Source organism: Oryzias latipes, chromosome 24 (assembly GCF_053564925.1).
Source record: "Oryzias latipes strain Hd-rR chromosome 24, Olatipes_Hd-rR_3.1".
NCBI lineage: Eukaryota > Metazoa > Chordata > Actinopteri > Beloniformes > Adrianichthyidae > Oryzias > Oryzias latipes.
The window spans coordinates 11424824-11443818 of NC_136260.1; the positions used below are offsets into that span (position 1 = coordinate 11424824).

Sequence of the window (18995 nt, forward strand, 5' to 3'; positions counted from 1 at the left end):
ACCCCTCACTGCACACTTTATACACCTTTTTTTTACACACTTTAACAATTTTCTCTTGTTTAACCTCTCAAAGTTCAACCTTTCGTAGAAAAACAAATCCAGTCTTGTTTAATGAAAAACAAAGAGCTGACCGAGGTCAAAGATTTTTGTAGATTTAACAAACTGAACGCATTCTGCACAGCAGAGGTGGCACAGAGGCGATTAATTGACATGGCTCTACAGCCAATCAGACCCAGAACACAGTGCACTGTTAAAAATAAAAGATAAAAAAGTATGCAAAAGTATTTTAAAGAAATCATGAAACAGTGAGACTGCAAAAGGTGAACTGTGATATAGAGGGAGCACTGTATTTAGCGGAAATAAAAAGGAAAATCATAAGTTCCCTTTAAAAAATGAGTATTTCTGCCGTAAATAGCAGTGTTTGAAAGTTTTACAGAGAATTTCCCTTTTTAAAGTTGTGCGTTTACTCTTGTTTTTTCTTGTCTTTAGTTTTTTGCTGCAAAAAACTCGAAGGAACATTTGCAAAAACATCTTTTTAAATAAAATAAAAATAAAATTGAAGAGTTTATTTCCTTCTTGCTGGATTATGTCCAAATATATTTAAAAAAAAAACAATTATTCTGCTGCAGGCAGATGCATGTCACAGACAATGCACTGGGAGCTTGGCATTTAAGATGAGCATGTAAAAAACTTAATTGTAATGGATTAAATGTCAGATATCTCATCAAAACTAATCGTAAACAGGTACAGGTAGTTGTGGGTTTTGAAAGTGCAGTTTCCAATTACTGTCTATCCAACAATATAAAAGAAACAGATCTGCTTCTGCACAAACATTTACACGCTCCCTACAAACCAATGCTTTGCTGTTTCTGCAAATTTGTCCGTCTTTGTATTTGTATAATTCAACTGACAGACAGACAAATGTTTTGTAGGAGCATAACCCAGCCCTGTCCCCCAGAGGGGGATGCCTCGTTTTCCAACCTCAAAGGAACTTTCACCCCTGGAGAACAAACTCCACTCCTTCTGAAGTGGGACTCTCTTCCACTGATTTACGCTCACCGCCATGTGTCTACCAAATTCCTCGAGCACCAGACTTTGGTGCAAATTGTTTTCTCCCCTTTTCCCCCTTTCATGTCATTGTTTTCTCTTTTCCGATCTGCATTAAACCAATTTTACAACCTAGAAATGATTTGTTTCCTATTTAAAATGATGCACAGTTACTCAAACAGCAGCAGCAAGCTTCTCAAATACACAGATAAATTTGTTTGGAAATACTCCTAATTTTTCGGCCTTTTCTCCTTCTGCTGTCCCCTCACCTCTTTTTACTCTTCTCGCTTATTTGTGTCCCACCCTTAACATCCCCACTCATCTCCTTCTCCAAAAAGGAGTGCATTGATTGAACAGTTTCTCCTCCCAGACAAGGAAGTTGCTGTGGCACTTGGGGGGAAAAAAAGGGAAGTGGGAGAGGTGAAGACAAGTGGAGTAAAGGATGGGGGTGATTTGTATTAAAGCAGGACAAAAGCTGCTCCAAATCCTCTAACACTGTGTGAAATCCTGAAGAAAAACAGCCATAATTAGAAGGCTGAGCTGAGCTTTGAGCTGGGAGTGTGCATATTTTAATACCCTAAAGCAACAGGAGTGAGACAGCAGGCATCTGTTTCTGATTTCTACATGTTAGCTTATTTGTGCACCTGGCCAGTATTGGCATTTGTATGCTTCGACCAAACCTGATGATTCTAAATCTGATGTGTTTGATCATAGAGTGACGTCTGTAAACAACTTCATGTACAAATGAGCTAAATATTAAGGCCTTCACTAACCAGAAGTCCTCTTTATCAGTTACTAACAAATCCTCTGCTAATCCAACCTTTGAAAGTAACATATACAATAGAAAAAAAGCTTTTGACTCCATACATCACCAGTTATTTGTCTTGTCCAGTCTGTTGCAGAAACTGTTAAGGAGGTGGACTCACGGTGGACTCACCTGGATTTATATCAGGTAAATGAATCATAAGTGGATGTTTTTAGGTATATGTTGACTGTTTTAAAAATATCTGCAATTCTGACATTTTTTTTAGCCTCTGTGAGATGAGCATTGCTAATAAAGAACCAAGTGCTGGACTGACGGGAGTCTGGACACCCGAGTGATTTGCTGTCTCCTCCAGAGGTACAGAAGATTAGTTTTAGCAGCTTAAAGACCCATTCTAATGAAAACTGTGTTTTAAACATGTGCTTGTGGCATTTTTCTCATGATAGAGGTAGTATATATAAAAAATAAAGCTTAAAATTGCATTTCTGAGTTTAAAAAAAAAAAATTATTCAAATCGTTGACAATCAGAAGCAGGAGAAATATGCTTTTTAAAAAGACGTGGAAAATGTGCTGGGGGATGCTGCCCTGCTGCTGTACGCCTCTGTTTTCGTCGTCCGAGCCAGCATCTGTACTGCCGGATAGCTCCAGTGTTGCTCACCAGTATTGTTGCAGCGGTAATGTTAAGGGGGGGTGGAGATGGGCTGTAAGCTAGCGGGAGAGCATGTAAACAGAAGGCTGACGAGAAGTGGGGGCAACAGTCCTGCCCACAACTTAGTGGTAAATTTCTGATGAACTACTGCCGCTCTGCAGAAACTATGTCCTAGAAAACGACTCAGGTAATTACATTTTGTCTAAAAACTGCATAATCATAAAGAAGAAATTACTGAGGACTGTTTTAAAATAGATCAAATCATGATTGGAATGGGTGTTTAAAAAAAAGCTGCAGATACGTTTTCACCCACAGCTTTGGAAAGTCTCCTCATGCTAAATGTCATTACACGAGAAATTGTCTACAAAAACAAGAAAGTAGAATCTCTGTGTTCAGAAGAAAATTAAAGTGCAGAATATATAAGACATAATTTATGGTTTTGATATTAATTTAAGTCATGTATTTATTTATGTAGTTATAAAAATAGGACTTAAATCAAAAAATGTCACCAGGGTTATAAATTATTATATCATAATTCATTTAACAATTCTCCCTCTGTCATTTCTCAGTCCTCTAAAGTTCTTGTGTGACAGAAGGTTAATCAAGTGGGATACGTCCATCTTCACAGCTCAGGTGGTGATGGGGATTCGGTTTCTGAAAAACCAATGAAGCCTGTGTGGGAAGTCTGAGTGCCTTTATGAGTATTGTTCTTCATAGTTTCCCATCCAGTCAGTTACTTTTTATCTAGCTTTTTTAATTGAATCTGTCATGTTGTTGTGTAATGGGTTTTTGTTATGTGATTATTGTGGTTAGAAATGACAAACGTTGGATTAACTTTGAACTAAAGAAATATTTTTTGGAGTTTTATTTCCTTTAAATCTTTTATGCAGATGTTTTAGGTTTCAGTTTTTTTCTGGTCTGATATCTTAAAAAATGAAGTCTGAGGACCATACTGCTCTACTAAACATGTTATCTTTATAAATGTAGACAGTTTATAAAGATAACAGTTTTGCTGCACATTAGTTTTCATATACAAGACTGTGCTCTTTCGCTTTCCTACCTCCTTCCGTTTTTTTTCCACTTTCTAAACATGTCACTTTGGTGAGTTGAGGCTGTCTTCTCAGCTCCCTCCATGCTTCTCAGTACAGGGTAGCCTTTGATGTTCTCCCATATTTATCATGCAGGTTGACCTTAGGTCTCGCTGGCTGAAGCTGAACTCTCCTTTTCAAAAATGATTTTTTTAAAGACCAACTCAAATGAAATCAGTGTTTTTCGTTTTTTTAACATGTTGTCGTTTTTCTGATGATGTAGAGAAAATTAAACATAAAATTGCAGTTTTTCTTTATCAAAATTGTTGTGAATCAGGACCAAGACACAAAAAAAGTCCATTTGACAAAACATCGTATTTGTGATATACGCTGGGCGAGCCACAAGCTCCCTGCTGTGCTCCATTCGGATGCATCCGATAGCTCCTATATTGCTCGCTGTTTTTGTTGCACCAGTAATGTTAGGCTGGGGATGTAAGGGGCTGTACGCTAGCAGGAGAGCGCGTAAATAGAGCTCTAAGTAATGGCTGACGGGAAGGGGGTTCTTTACACCAATGATCCCACCCAATATTCAGAGGCAGATATCTAATGAACTACTGCCGCTCTGGAGAAACTATGTTGACACAGCTTTTGAGATTTTGGCTAAAATCAGCATAATGTTACTTAAAAGACCACTTGGAACGCTTTTACAATAGATCAAAAGATGTTTGGACTGGGACCTTAAACTTCTCATTTTGACTGATTTTGAATAATTGTAGAATGTCGAACTTGATGGTTTATGCATTTGTTTTATTTTATAACAGTCGAACTCTCCTAGATTTATAATAAAATAAATGTAATCTACCATAACCGCAAAGCAATAGCAAAAGCTAGCACAAGAAGGAATATGTCATCTTTAATGAGAACCAAAACTTTCATTTCAGGCAAAAAAGAAGTGAACCACATTTCATTGAACTCCTATACAACTTATTACTGCCAGGTTATTATTATTGGAGACAACTACAGAGAGCTTACTATGGCTTTAACTGGCCTCGGGGCCGACTGAACAACCACCCGACGACTACAGATGATTACCCTTTCTACATGAACTGTGTCCTAATCCTGGTGGACAGCTAAAATTAAAACCAGGTATGGCCCTCTGCCTTCCCAGCATTCCCTGAGATAAGCTTCCTCCCCTGCTGTGAAGAATCAGTTGTTTGTGAGCAAAAGACTTTTTTTTTTTTTAATTCATCGCCCGCTTTTAAAAGACAAACCAGTTTTAGGTCAAGGAGGAATAGAAATCCTCTGCAGAATTAGTTGCAGGTTTAAAGGTGCCAGAAATAAAGTTGGAAATGAGTCTTACAAGGGAGGTTTCTCCACTCTTGAAAGCAGATACACACCTTAACAGACCATTGGGTGTGACTGCAGCTCACCTAGAGTCTTTTTGTGTCTTTTCTAGTCCATGTTTGTATTTCTGGTGCCGTCTGGGATTACACAAGTATTCACAAAGAGTTCACACAGAAACCTCACAGGCTTCTTCTGAACATAAACAAATGATGGCTAAAACGCTGGAGTGGAAATAAAGCGGGGCTTCAGTAAAGATTTTCTCTCCTGATTTGTAAAGCTCATTGTAACAACTACTAAACCATAAAACAAGTTTGCATTTAAGAGACTTGTTGAAATGACAAATGATCATTGTTTTCTTTCAAACAACAAAAAATTAACACAAAAGTCCAAAACTGTGTAGATATTTTGTAAATTTGAACTGTACAAGAAGATTTTGATGCTGAAGATGAATACATTTCCTTGAATATTTACCCAAAAAAGACCCACATGCCTTTCTACTCAGAAAGTCTAAAGCTGCAGTTAAACTACACTGAGAAAAGCAGCAAATAAATAGTAATCTATAATTAAAGAAAAGTGATGCATCAAGATGAGGCACAGCCTTTTTAAGGGATTATGTGGTTGGATGTCAGATAATTAAAGGCTCTTTACTGTCTCTCGATGAAATTACAGAAAGTCTAGATTGGCTATTTGATTCGTAAAACTAAAAATAAGCATCATTAAACAAAAATTGTGGGCAGCTATTGGTAAAAGTGTGATTTAGTTTTAAAGTATATATTTCAATAGTATTAACATTCATAGGTTCCATTACAATTTGAATTGGAATCATACTGTTCACTTGATGTGATGTTTCTGTCTTTTTGTGTAGTTTGTTGAGACAACCTTTGTTGTAAATTGACGCTTTTTGATTTAAACAGTTAAATGAAATTGTCTCTAATAAAAGGTAAACATGCTACATTTGTAAAAAAAAATATTTTAGTAAGGGTGGTATTGTGCATTAATCTGAGTTGCTGCTGTTCTGTAGAGTTAGAGCAGTCGATCACGGATTAGAAAGTTTCAGGATGGTTCCACTTTGCCTGTGCCGAAGCAAGGCAAGACACTGAACCCCGACTTCGCACTAGCACCATTAGTGTTTAAATGTGTGTGTATGGGGACTTTTGAGGGTAAAGCACTTTAGGCCTCAATGAAGTTAGAACAGCACCACATACGTATACAGCATTTACAATTATGACCATTTGTTCTAAACATGGAGAAAAGCCAGTTTTTGATTCTAAAAATTTTATTTTTATGTAATTTCTATGTAAATGGGATCACTTATGGGCCGCATAATGGAGCCAAATTGGTCAGTATGGTTCCAACAGAAACATCATCCTGTGTTTAAGACGCTGTGCTTTCTGCTCTAAGACTCTGACTGCAGCTGAGTGTGTCCATGACAGGAAGTCATTCCCAAATGTGAACAAAAAAATTCATTTGACTGAATAAAAGATGTGATTGTAGGAACAAATGAAAGTCAAAATGAAGTGCAAATGAAGAATGAAGTTGGATGGGCCCGTTGACTGGAGTCCCCTTTGTGCAACCCAACAATGTTCCAAAAACACTGAGTTGGTCAAAGTTCCGTGCTCCATCAGCCCCACTGACTGTACAAGAAAAATGGACCAGGTGAGTGTGACATCGCTCATAGAAAAATGACTTACTTCCAGCTCTGACCAGATGAAGTCAATTCAGTTGCCTTTTTTTTATTTTTGCGGTACGGATGTCGCTATATATGGAGCCGGACGACATCAGTAAGCAGCAATTGGTCCCAGTCGGTCCGAATCAATGTTTCTCTGGCAACCACTCTAGCTATCTAGGCATGCAGTCCTCAGACGAGGAAAGTGAAGACGTACATGGGTCTATTTGTTTTAAGTGGATGCATCAGAATCGAGCGGTGCTGGGAGCTTGTGGCCCGCCAATTTCAGGTGTTGCGTCACAACCTTTTTAAAGGGCAGGTTTTTTATCTGCTCTTGATCTATCGTGATTTGAATAAGGAAATACTCAGAAATGCATTTTTAATCTTAAATTCTTTCATATATGTCCTTCATCAGGAGAAAAATGCATTGTTTGAAATATTAAACAAATTAATGCTTTTTAATGGAATAAAAGTAAAAAATATGCAATTCTGAGGCTTCTCATGACTACACTACACATTAAAGCAAACTTTAATCAAAGCTTGCTTTGATTAAAGCTTAGCTTTTTTGCAAAGTTATTGTAAAAGATTCTAGAGTAGAGATTTAAAATAGCACATTCTTTCCCAAGAGTCGAATGAAAAGAAAGCAAAGTACCCATTATTACTTCTTAAAAGAGCAAAGTTTTTGCTTTTGAACTTAAAAGTTGATGAAAGTTGGGGGCAAAAACTCAAATATATGAATTTACTTTTTTTAAATAATATTGAAAAGTGGGGGGGGGTCAAAATAATAATAATAAAAATATAGCTTCCCTTTAAGGAAATTTCATTGCTTTTTTTTCTTTATTACTTTAAAAGCTTGGCGGCGAAATTACGCACACAATGCGCACGGATATTCGCAGGCTGCGCGTAAAATTCTTGCGTGCGGCATTGAGGGGGTTGAAGCAGGCAGTGTGACCGTCCTATCAGTGCTGCCCGGCGCAGTCCCAACCCACCAGCGTCTCTCTGGAGAGAGCGGCGCGCAGATCCTTCAGTATGTTTGTAAGTGAGAGCGTGTGAGGTGGTTAGACATTCGAACAGGACGCACAAGAGAAACTTGTAGCAGCCTCTTTTATTTTCTTTGCTGGGAGGGGTTGATAGGTTTTTTTAAAGGTGCTTTCGGATACAAAAAAAAAAAAAAAACATTTTTGTTTTACATTGTTTCATTGATGTTGCAACCCGTCGCATGCTGCCGATTCCCCCTGGCGTAACGAGCGCAGAGTGCCGGGAGACACAACAAACACGGTTGGACAACGTTGATATTGACGTCCTTCACTTTGCTGTTTGCTATCTGTTCGTTTTCTTAAAACTTTTGTCAGGTTTTATAGCAGAAAGTCTGGTGGTTTTCAGCAGCAAGGTTTGGAAAATTTAAGTTAACTTAAAGTATCCATCTTGACTTCGTGCGTCTTGTTTGGCAAAGACTCATTATTCTCCCAGGAGTTTTATTTTTAGAAGGTAGAGTGAATTATTTTCTTATTGGAAATATTATTATTGTTTTGGTTACAGAAGTTTTTTTAACTTATCCTTAAAAAAGTGTATTGAACAGATAATATACTGTAAAATAATCCAAAATAGACAAAGCAGCAGCTTTACCCGTCCTATCATGCTTTCTCTAGATTATTTTTGGTAGTACTTTTAGTTAAAAAAAAAACACTCAAAAGTACTTAATTTTTCCCCCCTTACTGGTCAGTAAGCACTAGCCTGAAGCACCCATATTTACTTGGCATGTTTAACCACCCAGCTGTGAGTGAGTGAATTCCCTTGAGGGGGGGGGTGCTCATACATGTCCAAAATCTCTCCTGACAACCAGAAACTTGTCAGCCAGGACTGCATGTGTCCTGCAGCCATGCCGAGCATGTGCACATCTGTAAGGTTACTCCCTGCTGTTGATTTCATTATTCCAGGCAGTGTTGTCATGAAGCGTCTCTTGACAGATTCCTGGTAATTGCTGCCTATTAGCTCTGATTAAAGGGGTGCAGATGCCTCGCCTTGCGCTGTCGCCCAAAGGTCTCTCCTCATCTCTCACACCCCATAATCAGAAAGCCGACTTGAAAGACAGCAAAAGGAGCTCTTCGTCATAACCTGTGTTACTTCAAACCACTTATGAGTATTTTGGTCTGTTTTTTCACCCCCGTTTTTTTTACATGGTAAATTAAAAATAAATAGCTTTTCTTTTAGGGGCTTGGTACATGGTAATTCCCTCTCCTACAAGTAATATTAAAAATCTACACAATTTTGCCTAAAAACTGGTAGAAACAACAGTTTGGTCATATTTATTAGTTTTAAAGATAAGATAAGATTAGGTAGGAAGTGGTCCAACTTTGTTTTTTAGAGCTAAAACACTGCTTTTTATTTCCTCATTTACTTGCTACACTTTGTTAAAAGTATTTAAGATCCTGTTTGGTTTACTGTATCTGGGCTCAACTATCACTTTCTCTGCTTCTGAATCACTTGTTTAATCCATTCTGTTCTAGTTTTGTGCTTTTATTTTGAAGAAAAGACACAAGGCCCAGCTTGTGTCCGCACAGAAGTATCACCTCCATGTCAATGGTGTGGATTGGTGCACACAGAACTGAGGCTGAATTCCAGTGGATGCCAACATCATGAAAAATCGTTTCATTTTACACAAGAACTGCTTTCAGTTTTCTTCTCCTCAAATGCTCCTGCTTCCTTTGAGTGCTTTTGAGTCATTACAGGGTTTTTTTGACAGCTTTTTGTGAACCCCAGACTTATGACTTCATCTGGGCGCTCTGCTATTCTGAACTCTTCAGGCTCTGGAGTTCCTCCTCCTCCTCCTCCTCTCCTCCCTGCATTTTATTTTCCCCAGCCCCGGCCTCTCTGCCACCTCTGACCCCACCGGGCTCTCAGGCTCATATTTCGCCACTCACTCATGTTCAGGTGTCACATCGGTTGAATAAGTCGCATGTCTCAAGTCCGATTCCTTTGGATGAAGGAACTAGCAAGTGTGACACATTGCTTAAAGCTGAACTGAAGGCTCATCTGTTTCACAAAATGACATTTTTGACTGTTAGTTTAAAATAAAACCCCATATTTGTGCACAGCTGCCTTTGACAGTTTCATTAGATGACCGTGTTTTATTGGAATCATTAAACTTAAACAAAATCCCTTAAGCTCCACATACATTTGTATAAGCTGGACTTAAATCTTGAATCTTTCTTAAGTGGCTGCTTGGCTTTACGACAGAACACAAACGGGTCATATTTTATTCGATATTGACACATACCAGAGCACTAAAGTTACCGGCAGTAAAGTCTGCAGCATCTGAGTCCGTTTCCATGTCATCAACTTCCAGTTTGCGTGATGCCATCACAGATAACACATTTTCTTCTTTCAGTGTCTTCACACTGACCCTCGCATAGGAGAAGCATTTTTTGATAAAAAAAATTACATTTTAACAAAGGACTGTGCAGTTATTTTTCCCTGCTAGTCTGATACCTCAAGGATTAAAAGTATAGACCTTTTGTTGAGTGCTTTTAGTTTGAAAAGTTAGTTTAAAATATTGGAAGTTGTCATTTGCTTTAAAAAGTAGTTATTTGATATACATTTTTAAAACTACTTGGGGAAAAATTCAGCACCTTTTTAACGGTTTACGTTTTTTAAATTCCCACTCCGATCATATTTTCACCTGTTGTAAAAACGTACCAGTGGTCTTTTTATATCATTATGCCGATTTTAGAAGGGGAGCCAGTTTAGCTCGTGCTGGTTTGCGGCGCCTTCCGTCCGTGACACCAGGGTTCAAATCCGGGCTGCTCCCTATTCCCTTCTCTGCTTCTGTGCCGGTCCCAAGCCTGGCTAAATTGAGAGGGTTGAGTCAGGAAGGGCATCCGGCATAAAGCATTGCCAAGTTAACCATACAACTCATCCTCGAAAGAGAGGTTGTTTCGCTGTGGCGACCCCTGATGGGAAAAGCCGAAAGAGAAAGAATATGCCGATTTTCTGCAGAGCTGCAGTAGTTCATTAGAAATTTGCCTCTAAATTGCAGATGGGACCGTTGGCACGGAGCAACTCCATGCCACAAGAACATTTGAAAGACATGCTAGCCATTGGAGAGGCTCTTCAAACGTCTTCGTTGTTTATTTTCAAAAGATTTTATTAACATTTAAAAAAGAACTTTAAATTTTTCTAAATGAAATAATCTCTGTGATTTATTTTTAACTTGATTAAATCACTTCTATAGCAGTTTACATTGTCAAAAAACATGTTAGTGTCTCCCAACATTTGACATATCTATTATTGATTACATCTGTAAATGTGTGTATATGTAACATTTTCAGTTTGCAATTTCAAAACGTTACAGTGAAACTGGTGCTATTAAAAAAGTTCGATGTGCAGATCACACATGTGCAGCAGACCTCACAGTTTACAGTATAAAGTACATCCTAATGCCAAATCACCACCAGGAGAATAAAAGGAGCAGATTTTAAAAACTGCATTCATGTGCTCAGCAAGATTTTGTTTTTCCCACCTGACATATGGAGGAATCAAAAAAATATTTATATGATTGAGAAAAACTAATTTTCTAAAATGTTGCTCCTATTTCAAATGGGATTACCATTTCTTCTTTTATGCTATCAGATTAAGTTCTTCTTAGTCCCTAACCTTAACACCCTCCCCCCAAAAAAGAAAAAGAATTACAGATTGTAACAATCCATCAAATGCAATCTGCCTCAATTGGCTCAGTCCTGAAGCATCTGACACCCAGATTTTCCACATCAGCATCTTTGATTCCAGAAAATATTGTCATGCAAACAATGACAATAAAATGTTTGTTGTTGTTGTTTTAGTGTAGATTTCTCTTATTTATTCAATCATAACTTTTTAACTTAAAATAGGCAAATAAGTCATTATTGACATTTGCATTAACAGCTCTTTTTGTCAGTGTGCCTAAACAACAATTATGATTATTTTATTTTCAGCAGTTAAAACACCATTCATAATTTTTTTTCTTCTTTTATCAAAGCAAACTGTGACATTTTGCATCTCAGAGGAAAGAAAATACAAATAACTTTGCATAGGAAAAAACTTTTGAAGTGAATTTTCTAAAAAAAAAAAAGGAAATGAAAAAACCCACTTAGTTTATAAGAAATCTTTCTTTCCTCTTGCTCTGATGACTTTCCCTGTCTTGTTTGTATTCTTTAGAACATTTTCCTTCTAGGCTTACTGGTAGGTGAGTTTATTCCCTAATAAAGTCCAGCCAATTGGAAATTGTATTCTCCAGTGGGAGGTAATTCTCAATACTAATACCACTATAATGTTTGTCAAAAAGCAATCAAATAGCATCCAGAAATTGGGGGAGAAAAAAAAGTTTTTGCTCTCACAACTCATTAAAAGTCATGGTAATACTCATTTGAATAAACTCCACCAACACTATCATTTCATAACGACTGTGTGGTTTATATTTGTGGAGCTCCTCTAGCCAAGAAGCAGTTATATTTTGGCTCTCTGTTCCTGCTGGGACTCCACAAACTCACCGCCTGCAGCCAAGAATTAATGCAGCACACAGCTCCACATATGCGGTTCGGGCCTCTTATGTGCACTGTGGTTGTGTGTGGATTAAAGAAACAAGAGGGATTGTTTCTTAAATGTGTTTCTGTATTTTTTTCCTTGTTTTCCTCAGAGGAGGGGGTTGTGTTGGTGCCAGGCTCACTGGCAGAGAACCATGGCCTTGAGCGATGCAAGTGGGGACCCTTTGGCCATCGGCTGCAGAAACCAACATGCTCTTATTGTCAAAGAAAACCCTCCCTCGGGCACCAGCACAGCAGTCGGCAGCAGTCCGGACCCAGTCACAGTTGCTTCTAGTCCTGACGACCCTCCAGTTGAAGGAGGTGAAGACGCCACGGGTTTGGCCGAAGCCCAAATATTGATGCAGAAGTCACAAACTGTCCAGAGAGCCGACAGACCATGTCAAAACGGCGGCGTACTCAAACAGAACGGCGCTTCAAGGAGGCTCACGTCATCACCCTCTTCCTTCCCTGCTCCAGACACCAAAAGAGGGGTCGGCCATCACTATTCCTCCCCAACACGTTCAACTCCTCTCCAGCCCGTCTCCTGCCAACACTGCCACCTCCACTCCACCCTGTGCTGCCCCTGCGGCCAGCAGGATTGCCCAATTTTCAAAAGCCTGAGCCCGGGTTCAGGCTCCAGCCACGGTCCTGGTCCCGGGTCCCACCCGGGAACCGCTTCGTGCTGCTGCCTGTCTGCCTGCACCTACTGTCATCTGCATCCTCATCACCCATCGCCACAGCTCTCTCTGCATCACCACCAGCGCTGGCAGGAGCACCTCCAGAGCCAAACACAAGCACCAGGTATCAGGTAGGTTCTCCTCGTCAGTCTTGATCCCAGGTTTTTAAAAAGATAGACTGATGCTAGGAAGCGGTGCAAATCTCGCAAACCTTGCTGTAGCCCTATTCACAGCTCTATTCCCATATAAGTCGTATAATTCTAGCAGGGCATAAATATCAGTTATTAATATCCCCTCCATGATCAACGGTTGGTACTTCCGTGAATTAAAATGGACACCATCCATACATCACCAGCAAATCACTCCCTGATTGGACAAAGTTCGACCTGGTTTAACTTTAAACGTGCGTTCAGTGATCGTGTGTTTTTTATGGAGAGCCCAAAGCCTGCAAAGCGACATGTGAGGGTTTTGTGCACAGAATCCCGAAACATGCAATGCTACAGACTTTTCATTGAAAGTGGGTGGTTGGTGGCAGTGTGAACATAGCTTAAGAGCTAAACTCTTTTTTTTTTTTAAATCACATGAAGGATCTTTTACGTTAATTACGTAGAACAATATGTAGAATTTAGAACTGAAAACATAAAAATTATTAGATTTACTCATTGGGGATGTGATGTGTCTGAATTTGATGTGGATTTCCACTCTACAAGATTTTTCATCCTTATACTTCAAAAATAAAAAGGGTGGAATGTAAAATTTCTACATAAACATGTGTTGCTTCATTCTCCTTTACTGAAATCAAGATTTGTCAGCCCCCTGTACTGTAAGTTTTAATAGAAAGATCAACATTGCGTGTGGCGTTGAGCAATGACGGCTGTGCAGCTGTAGCGGGTGTACGCATTAAACCCTGGGAGGGCAAATGGAAGGAAAATGAGATTTAGTTGCCTTCATTTAAACACATTCAATGGCCTCTGCGGTTTCTCCTCCTCCTCCCTCTTTTACTTTTAGCTTTTTTTTCCTTTCTCAGTTTTCTTACTCTGTTAACACTCATTCGGTCTTTGTTTACCCCTTTCACAACCCCCCCCTCTGTCTCCCATTCCACATCAGAAAAGAGAGCAGATGTTGGGTCTCCACTGCTGACCCCCCCCCCCCCCTTTTTTTTTTTTTTAAAGTTTAATTTACTAAATTGGGGTTCCTCTTGTTTGGCGACGACAGGTTTGAATTATAGCGCCTGGGTCTGTTCCAGAACTACATCTCTAGCCTTCTCGCTCTTCCTGTATGGCGGTGTTTTGTGTCTCAGTGTCAGATCAAGAGATTAGACGCAGGAAATGCTATACCTGTTAGAGCGAAGCTGCAGTTTGTGCTCCAAACTGCAGAAGTAGGGCTTTTCTCTACTCCGCCCCTTCTCCAGTGAAGCTTTGGTCACATTTAAATATATTTTCCGCGCTCACACAAACCACTTAACCATACACTGATAATAGTCTTGATAATTTCAGGGCATGAAAATGGTGTCGGATATCGGCTTGATCAGCCTCAGGGCTGTGATCTGCCAGATTAGTTGAGGGATTACGCCTGTGATTGCCGCACTCTTATGTATGTCTCTTTCACACAAAGGGATAAGTCCTATTAGCTCTTTAGGGAGACCTTTTAATGCGCGTTTCACAACGGGGGGGAGGTTTGATGTTACTATTTTTGACTTCAAAAACCATTAATCTGTTTAAGATGAATTGTATTTCCTAACTATTTCTATTTGGAGAATGATTGAAAGGCTTTTGGGTTTGTGTTTGACATGGCACAGCTCAAGAAAGAATAATCTGCCCACTCCTTATTTAGATTACTTCTTATTTCCACATGGTTTCATGTTTTTTTGTATGTTTCACATTGCGAGTTTGTCTTTACGGCTTTTTTTGTGTGTTCTTGAGGAGCAGTAGATGTCTGCAGCTACGATAACCGAGTCATCTTCTTTCATGCCAGCAGTTCTAAAGGCTGCAGGTGAAAGCCTTCCAGCCCCTACTTACTCACAGCGCTCCAGCTAGGCGGTCCCATCCCAACAGTCAATTTGATTACTCACTCGTAAACTCCTATTACTGTCGGTGCCCAAACAAAGCTAACCCAAACGTTGATACAGTAAGGGAAATCGGTCACTCTTTCTATTATGTCTTATGCTGCGTTTACACCGGGCTTGTGACACGCCTTCAGCAACGCACTAAACGTGCATTCTTGAACATGCATTTAGCATGTGGTGTTCACACTGGACTATCACTACCCCGATACTAGCTTATCTACCTACAGTTTGAAGACGCTTGGTCTGAAATGTTAAAGCGGTGCCAATCTTGCTCCAGGCTTTTTCTTTCAAAGCTTTATTCCGATGTACAAAAGACTTGCTATCATATAATTCTAGCCAGGCACATACCATAGTTATTCATTTTTCCTCTACGATCAATTTTCAAACGGTATCCGGGAATTGAAAAGGACGTTATCATACAACATTGCCAAATCCGAGTCCCTGATTGGTCAAAGTTCAACTGGTTTAACTTTGAACGTGGATTCAGTGGCCGCACGCTTTGTGGCCTGAAAGCGGTCATAAAAACACACATAGAGACACGTGAACACCAGAGTTTTGAACGCGAAGACCTGAAACTCGCATATACGTGCGTTTACATAGACTTTACTGGAAGTGGTAGCTGGAATGTGTGTTGCAGAGGGCGCAACGTTAAGGTGTCAAGGCTGTAGACTGATCGATGAGCCCATGAGCGAAAATATTAATGCACATATTTTTTTACCACGGTCATGCTGCGAGCTACAGGTCATAGTGAACACTTATACAACAGGTAAGTAAGGGTGGTGTAGAGACACAGGGATGTTGTACAGATTTTCCTTTTTTTTAATGCCCCCCCAAACCTTGCAGACTGTGCAATGAATAAGTGCTGTTCACATGATAATTGCAAGCTCTTTTTCCCGTTCAGGCTTGCCAATATTTCACCCACATACAGCCTAGATGTAGCCGTAAGGGCAGTTATGAATAAGGTCTTATTAACAACTAGAGTGTGGCGTAACGGCATTGTAAGACAGCATCACCTGTGTGTCATAAATGCTTCCACTTCATATCACCCTTGTGAAAACTTGTACTTACCACACAACAGCTCTATATTCCATTTTCAATTATTCTCATGGAACTGCAAGACACACCTGCACTCCCTTTAAGATGCACCTTGAGCCGGTCGGTCATCTCTACAACCCGACACGGTTTCTGGACAACCCCAAAAGCTCACAGCACCCATAGGACTGCAAATGACTATAACTATAGCTTTAAGAATCATCACGGCTCTTGCACACGGCAATACTGTCACAATCTTGTCACAAACGGCACACTGGCGGCCAGTGACTAGTGATCAAAGCTGCCAAAAGAGCTGTACTTTGGAACCAGAAGTACCTACAGACGCCCCATAGTTATTCATTGTGAAAGATAAGATAAGATGAGATAAGATAAGATGAGATAGATAAAGATACTTTATTGATCCCAGCTTGGGAAATTGGGTTGCTGTAGCGTCCGCGTTAGGCTCAAAGATACAAACACACAAACAATGGCTGACAACAGAACAATTAATCTGAAGTGTGAAGTAAGTCACCCCAAGTCAGAGTAGTGGAGAAATGGTTACAACTCAATTTGCTGCTTGCATAAAGAGTAATTAGTTGTTAATTGTAGCCGTTTCACACCTCACTGCTGGTAAAAGAGGATAAGTTTTTGGAAGAAAAGGTTTTACCGCAGCTCTTTAGTTTGAGGTTCTACAGTGCAAGCAGTGCAGAGTTGGGAGCTGTGTCTTTAGGAAATAAGTGTAAACACATTATTTGTAGCCTCAGGGCACCTGAGGTTCAGCCAACCTGCTCCTACCTGCACTGATGACCCCAGTAGAGTCGGTAGAGTCGCAGAGGAGCAGGCTGACACTCAGGCATCCAGGGTCATGCAGTGTTTAACCTCCCTAATTTACACTGTAGGTAAATGTCCCCCCCGAACAGTCTGTGTTGTTTATGGCAACCATGAATTTAGTTTAGATTCTTGTCAGATAACAAACATTTTTGCTGCTCACTCCTACTCATGCCGTGTCTGCAACAAGGTCAGCTTTATAAATCTGAGTTAGTTCAAATGTTGTTTTATTTGTTTGCAATTGATGTTTCGGTTGCTGTGATACCGAATGGCTGGATGGGAACGGCTGCCAAGAGCAGAGGTGTTCAGTATGCGGCGTTTTGCAGATTTATTGCGATAGATTGTTTCTCAAATGTTTCGGCCAAAGTGTTTGGCCTCTTTTGGTTCATTGATGTCACTTTTCATTTGAAGAACAATCTCACTTTTGAATTGTTTCCCTAACAAGTTTGCTGCAATGGTAACCGAATATACAGAGATCTATTCCCATCCAATATTTTCATCTATAATTTCGTATATGCTACATTTATTAGAAATGGCCCTCAAAAAAGAGGATTATCTGAGGAAAAGAGGTTTATATTGATGGAAAAACAGGTTATTATTAGATTCTACTTAACTTATAGCTTTAAAGAAAAAGTACACCAAGAACAAGTTTGTGGTCTCCCTTGTCTACCTATAAACTTTAGGGCTGGGGAATGTTAATTGGGTGGCGAATGTTTAATTATTAATTTAATTGGGTTAAATTAAATGAGATTAACAATTCACAGATTGAACCACAATTCTTACTGTTTAATATCAAATTAAAACTAATCGAAATTATTAAAATTAATAGAATTATTATTAATAATTATTAATAGTTGCTATATGTTTATGTATGAATTGTAGTCATACGAGCTAAAACATTTCTAAAGATCCCGAATCGACAATCGAGTCGCAAATAACTGTACTCAAATTTTTGGGAAAAGATTGTGAATATCCAATTGTCATTTAATTCTTTTTTATTTGACCTTTATTTTACCAGGAAGTTCAAGTTTCAAGTGAGACAAGATCTCTTTTTCAAGGGAGAACTGAGCTGAAAGGCTCATGCAACCCTAAAAGAGTTTGTGGCTTTGCCCCTCTAGCAAATTTGGAATTATTTTTTTTTAGGAAAAAAAAAGACGAAGGATTCATTTTTGATAGACATACTACATGTCTATTTACAAATAGTAGTGCACAACTTTGATTCCCCCCCCCCCCCCCCTTTTCTAATTTGACTTTTACTGCTGAATCTTTTTCTGCGTTTTCCTTAATTCTCGTACATGCATGATTTCTATTGCTTTTAGAGTCATTTTATGTGGATGTTCCATTTTTGCGTATTTAATTTGCGCAGACTATTGCTTCTTATATTATCATACGTTTTCATCTTTCTTCTTTCTGAGGATGATGCAAAGCCAATAAAGATGGCGAACAGAGATCAAAGACGGACACTTTTCCATAAAGAGGGATCAAAGACTGATGTGAGCACGACGCTGTCATAATTGCTCTTGAGCAGCCAGCCAAGCCTCAGCTGGGTACAAAGGTTCAGCTGCTCCAGGCTTCTTAAGATTATCACTGCACTTTGTAGTGGATAAACTAATGCATATGTCCTGAATGTTGTAAAATAGTATTTAGATGATCTGTTGTAGAAAAAAAAAAATTCTCAATAAACGATTAACTGACTGGTTGCATGTAGTTGTATATGCTGAGAAAGGTTATAGTATTGGTCCAAACCTACTTTTTATTCTTTTAATATTTAAAATGGTTTTAGAAATTTAAATATAACCTTTTAATAGTCTGTTACTTATCAATACACCTGTAGCCACTTGGGGCGCCCACGACCTCCTGAATTGAAGTGCCTCTGATAACAGCAGTGCAGGCTGGAGTGAGCCCATCCAGAACAGCCAGCTGCCATTTGAGATTACATAAGCCGTGCTTTGAAAGCTGTTCTGCTTTTGTGCCAAAGTGCAGATTTTCTATTTTATTTATTTATTTATTTTGAGATGTGGGAGTTCTAAACGCAAAGAGAAATACTGCGCTCTTTAATTTAGGAAGTGAAAAAGACCAATTTTGACAATTACCACAAGTAACTCACTTCACATTAGATGCGGGTCACTTGTCCACCATAAATGTGGTTACTTGCCGGCAGCAATTATTGGGCTGTAAAAGAGCCAGGAAAGCCTTCAAAGCAGCTGGTTCAGGGATAAAACAGGTGTGTGGGTCAACGTTTGGTTGAAAAAAAAGTCTCTATATACCCTTAACTTGATGGAAAGGCTTATTCGAGGACTACTGTCCTTTCAAAGCTCAAGAACTGTTTTTTATACCA

General features: G+C 39.3%; 1 protein-coding gene across 6 annotated transcripts in view; it reads left to right on the top strand.

Moving 5' to 3' along the window:
• The window catches only part of disp1 (dispatched homolog 1 (Drosophila)), a 62784-nt gene that overhangs the window by 32294 nt on the left and 11495 nt on the right, over positions 1-18995 (top strand). The window contains exons 2-4 of one of the 6 annotated variants that reach the window (XM_011491773.4): positions 1940-1999; positions 2079-2167; positions 12169-12863. In XM_011491773.4, the coding sequence (XP_011490075.1) occupies positions 12211-12863 (653 nt within the window). In that variant the 5' untranslated portion in view covers positions 1940-1999; positions 2079-2167; positions 12169-12210. Of the gene's footprint in view, positions 1-1939; positions 2000-2078; positions 2168-2294; positions 6488-7402; positions 7776-7833; positions 7986-12168; positions 12864-18995 lie in introns of those variants that run through there. The other 5 variants (XM_078942433.1, XM_020714852.3, XM_011491772.4 and 2 more) reach the window with 5 other exon arrangements.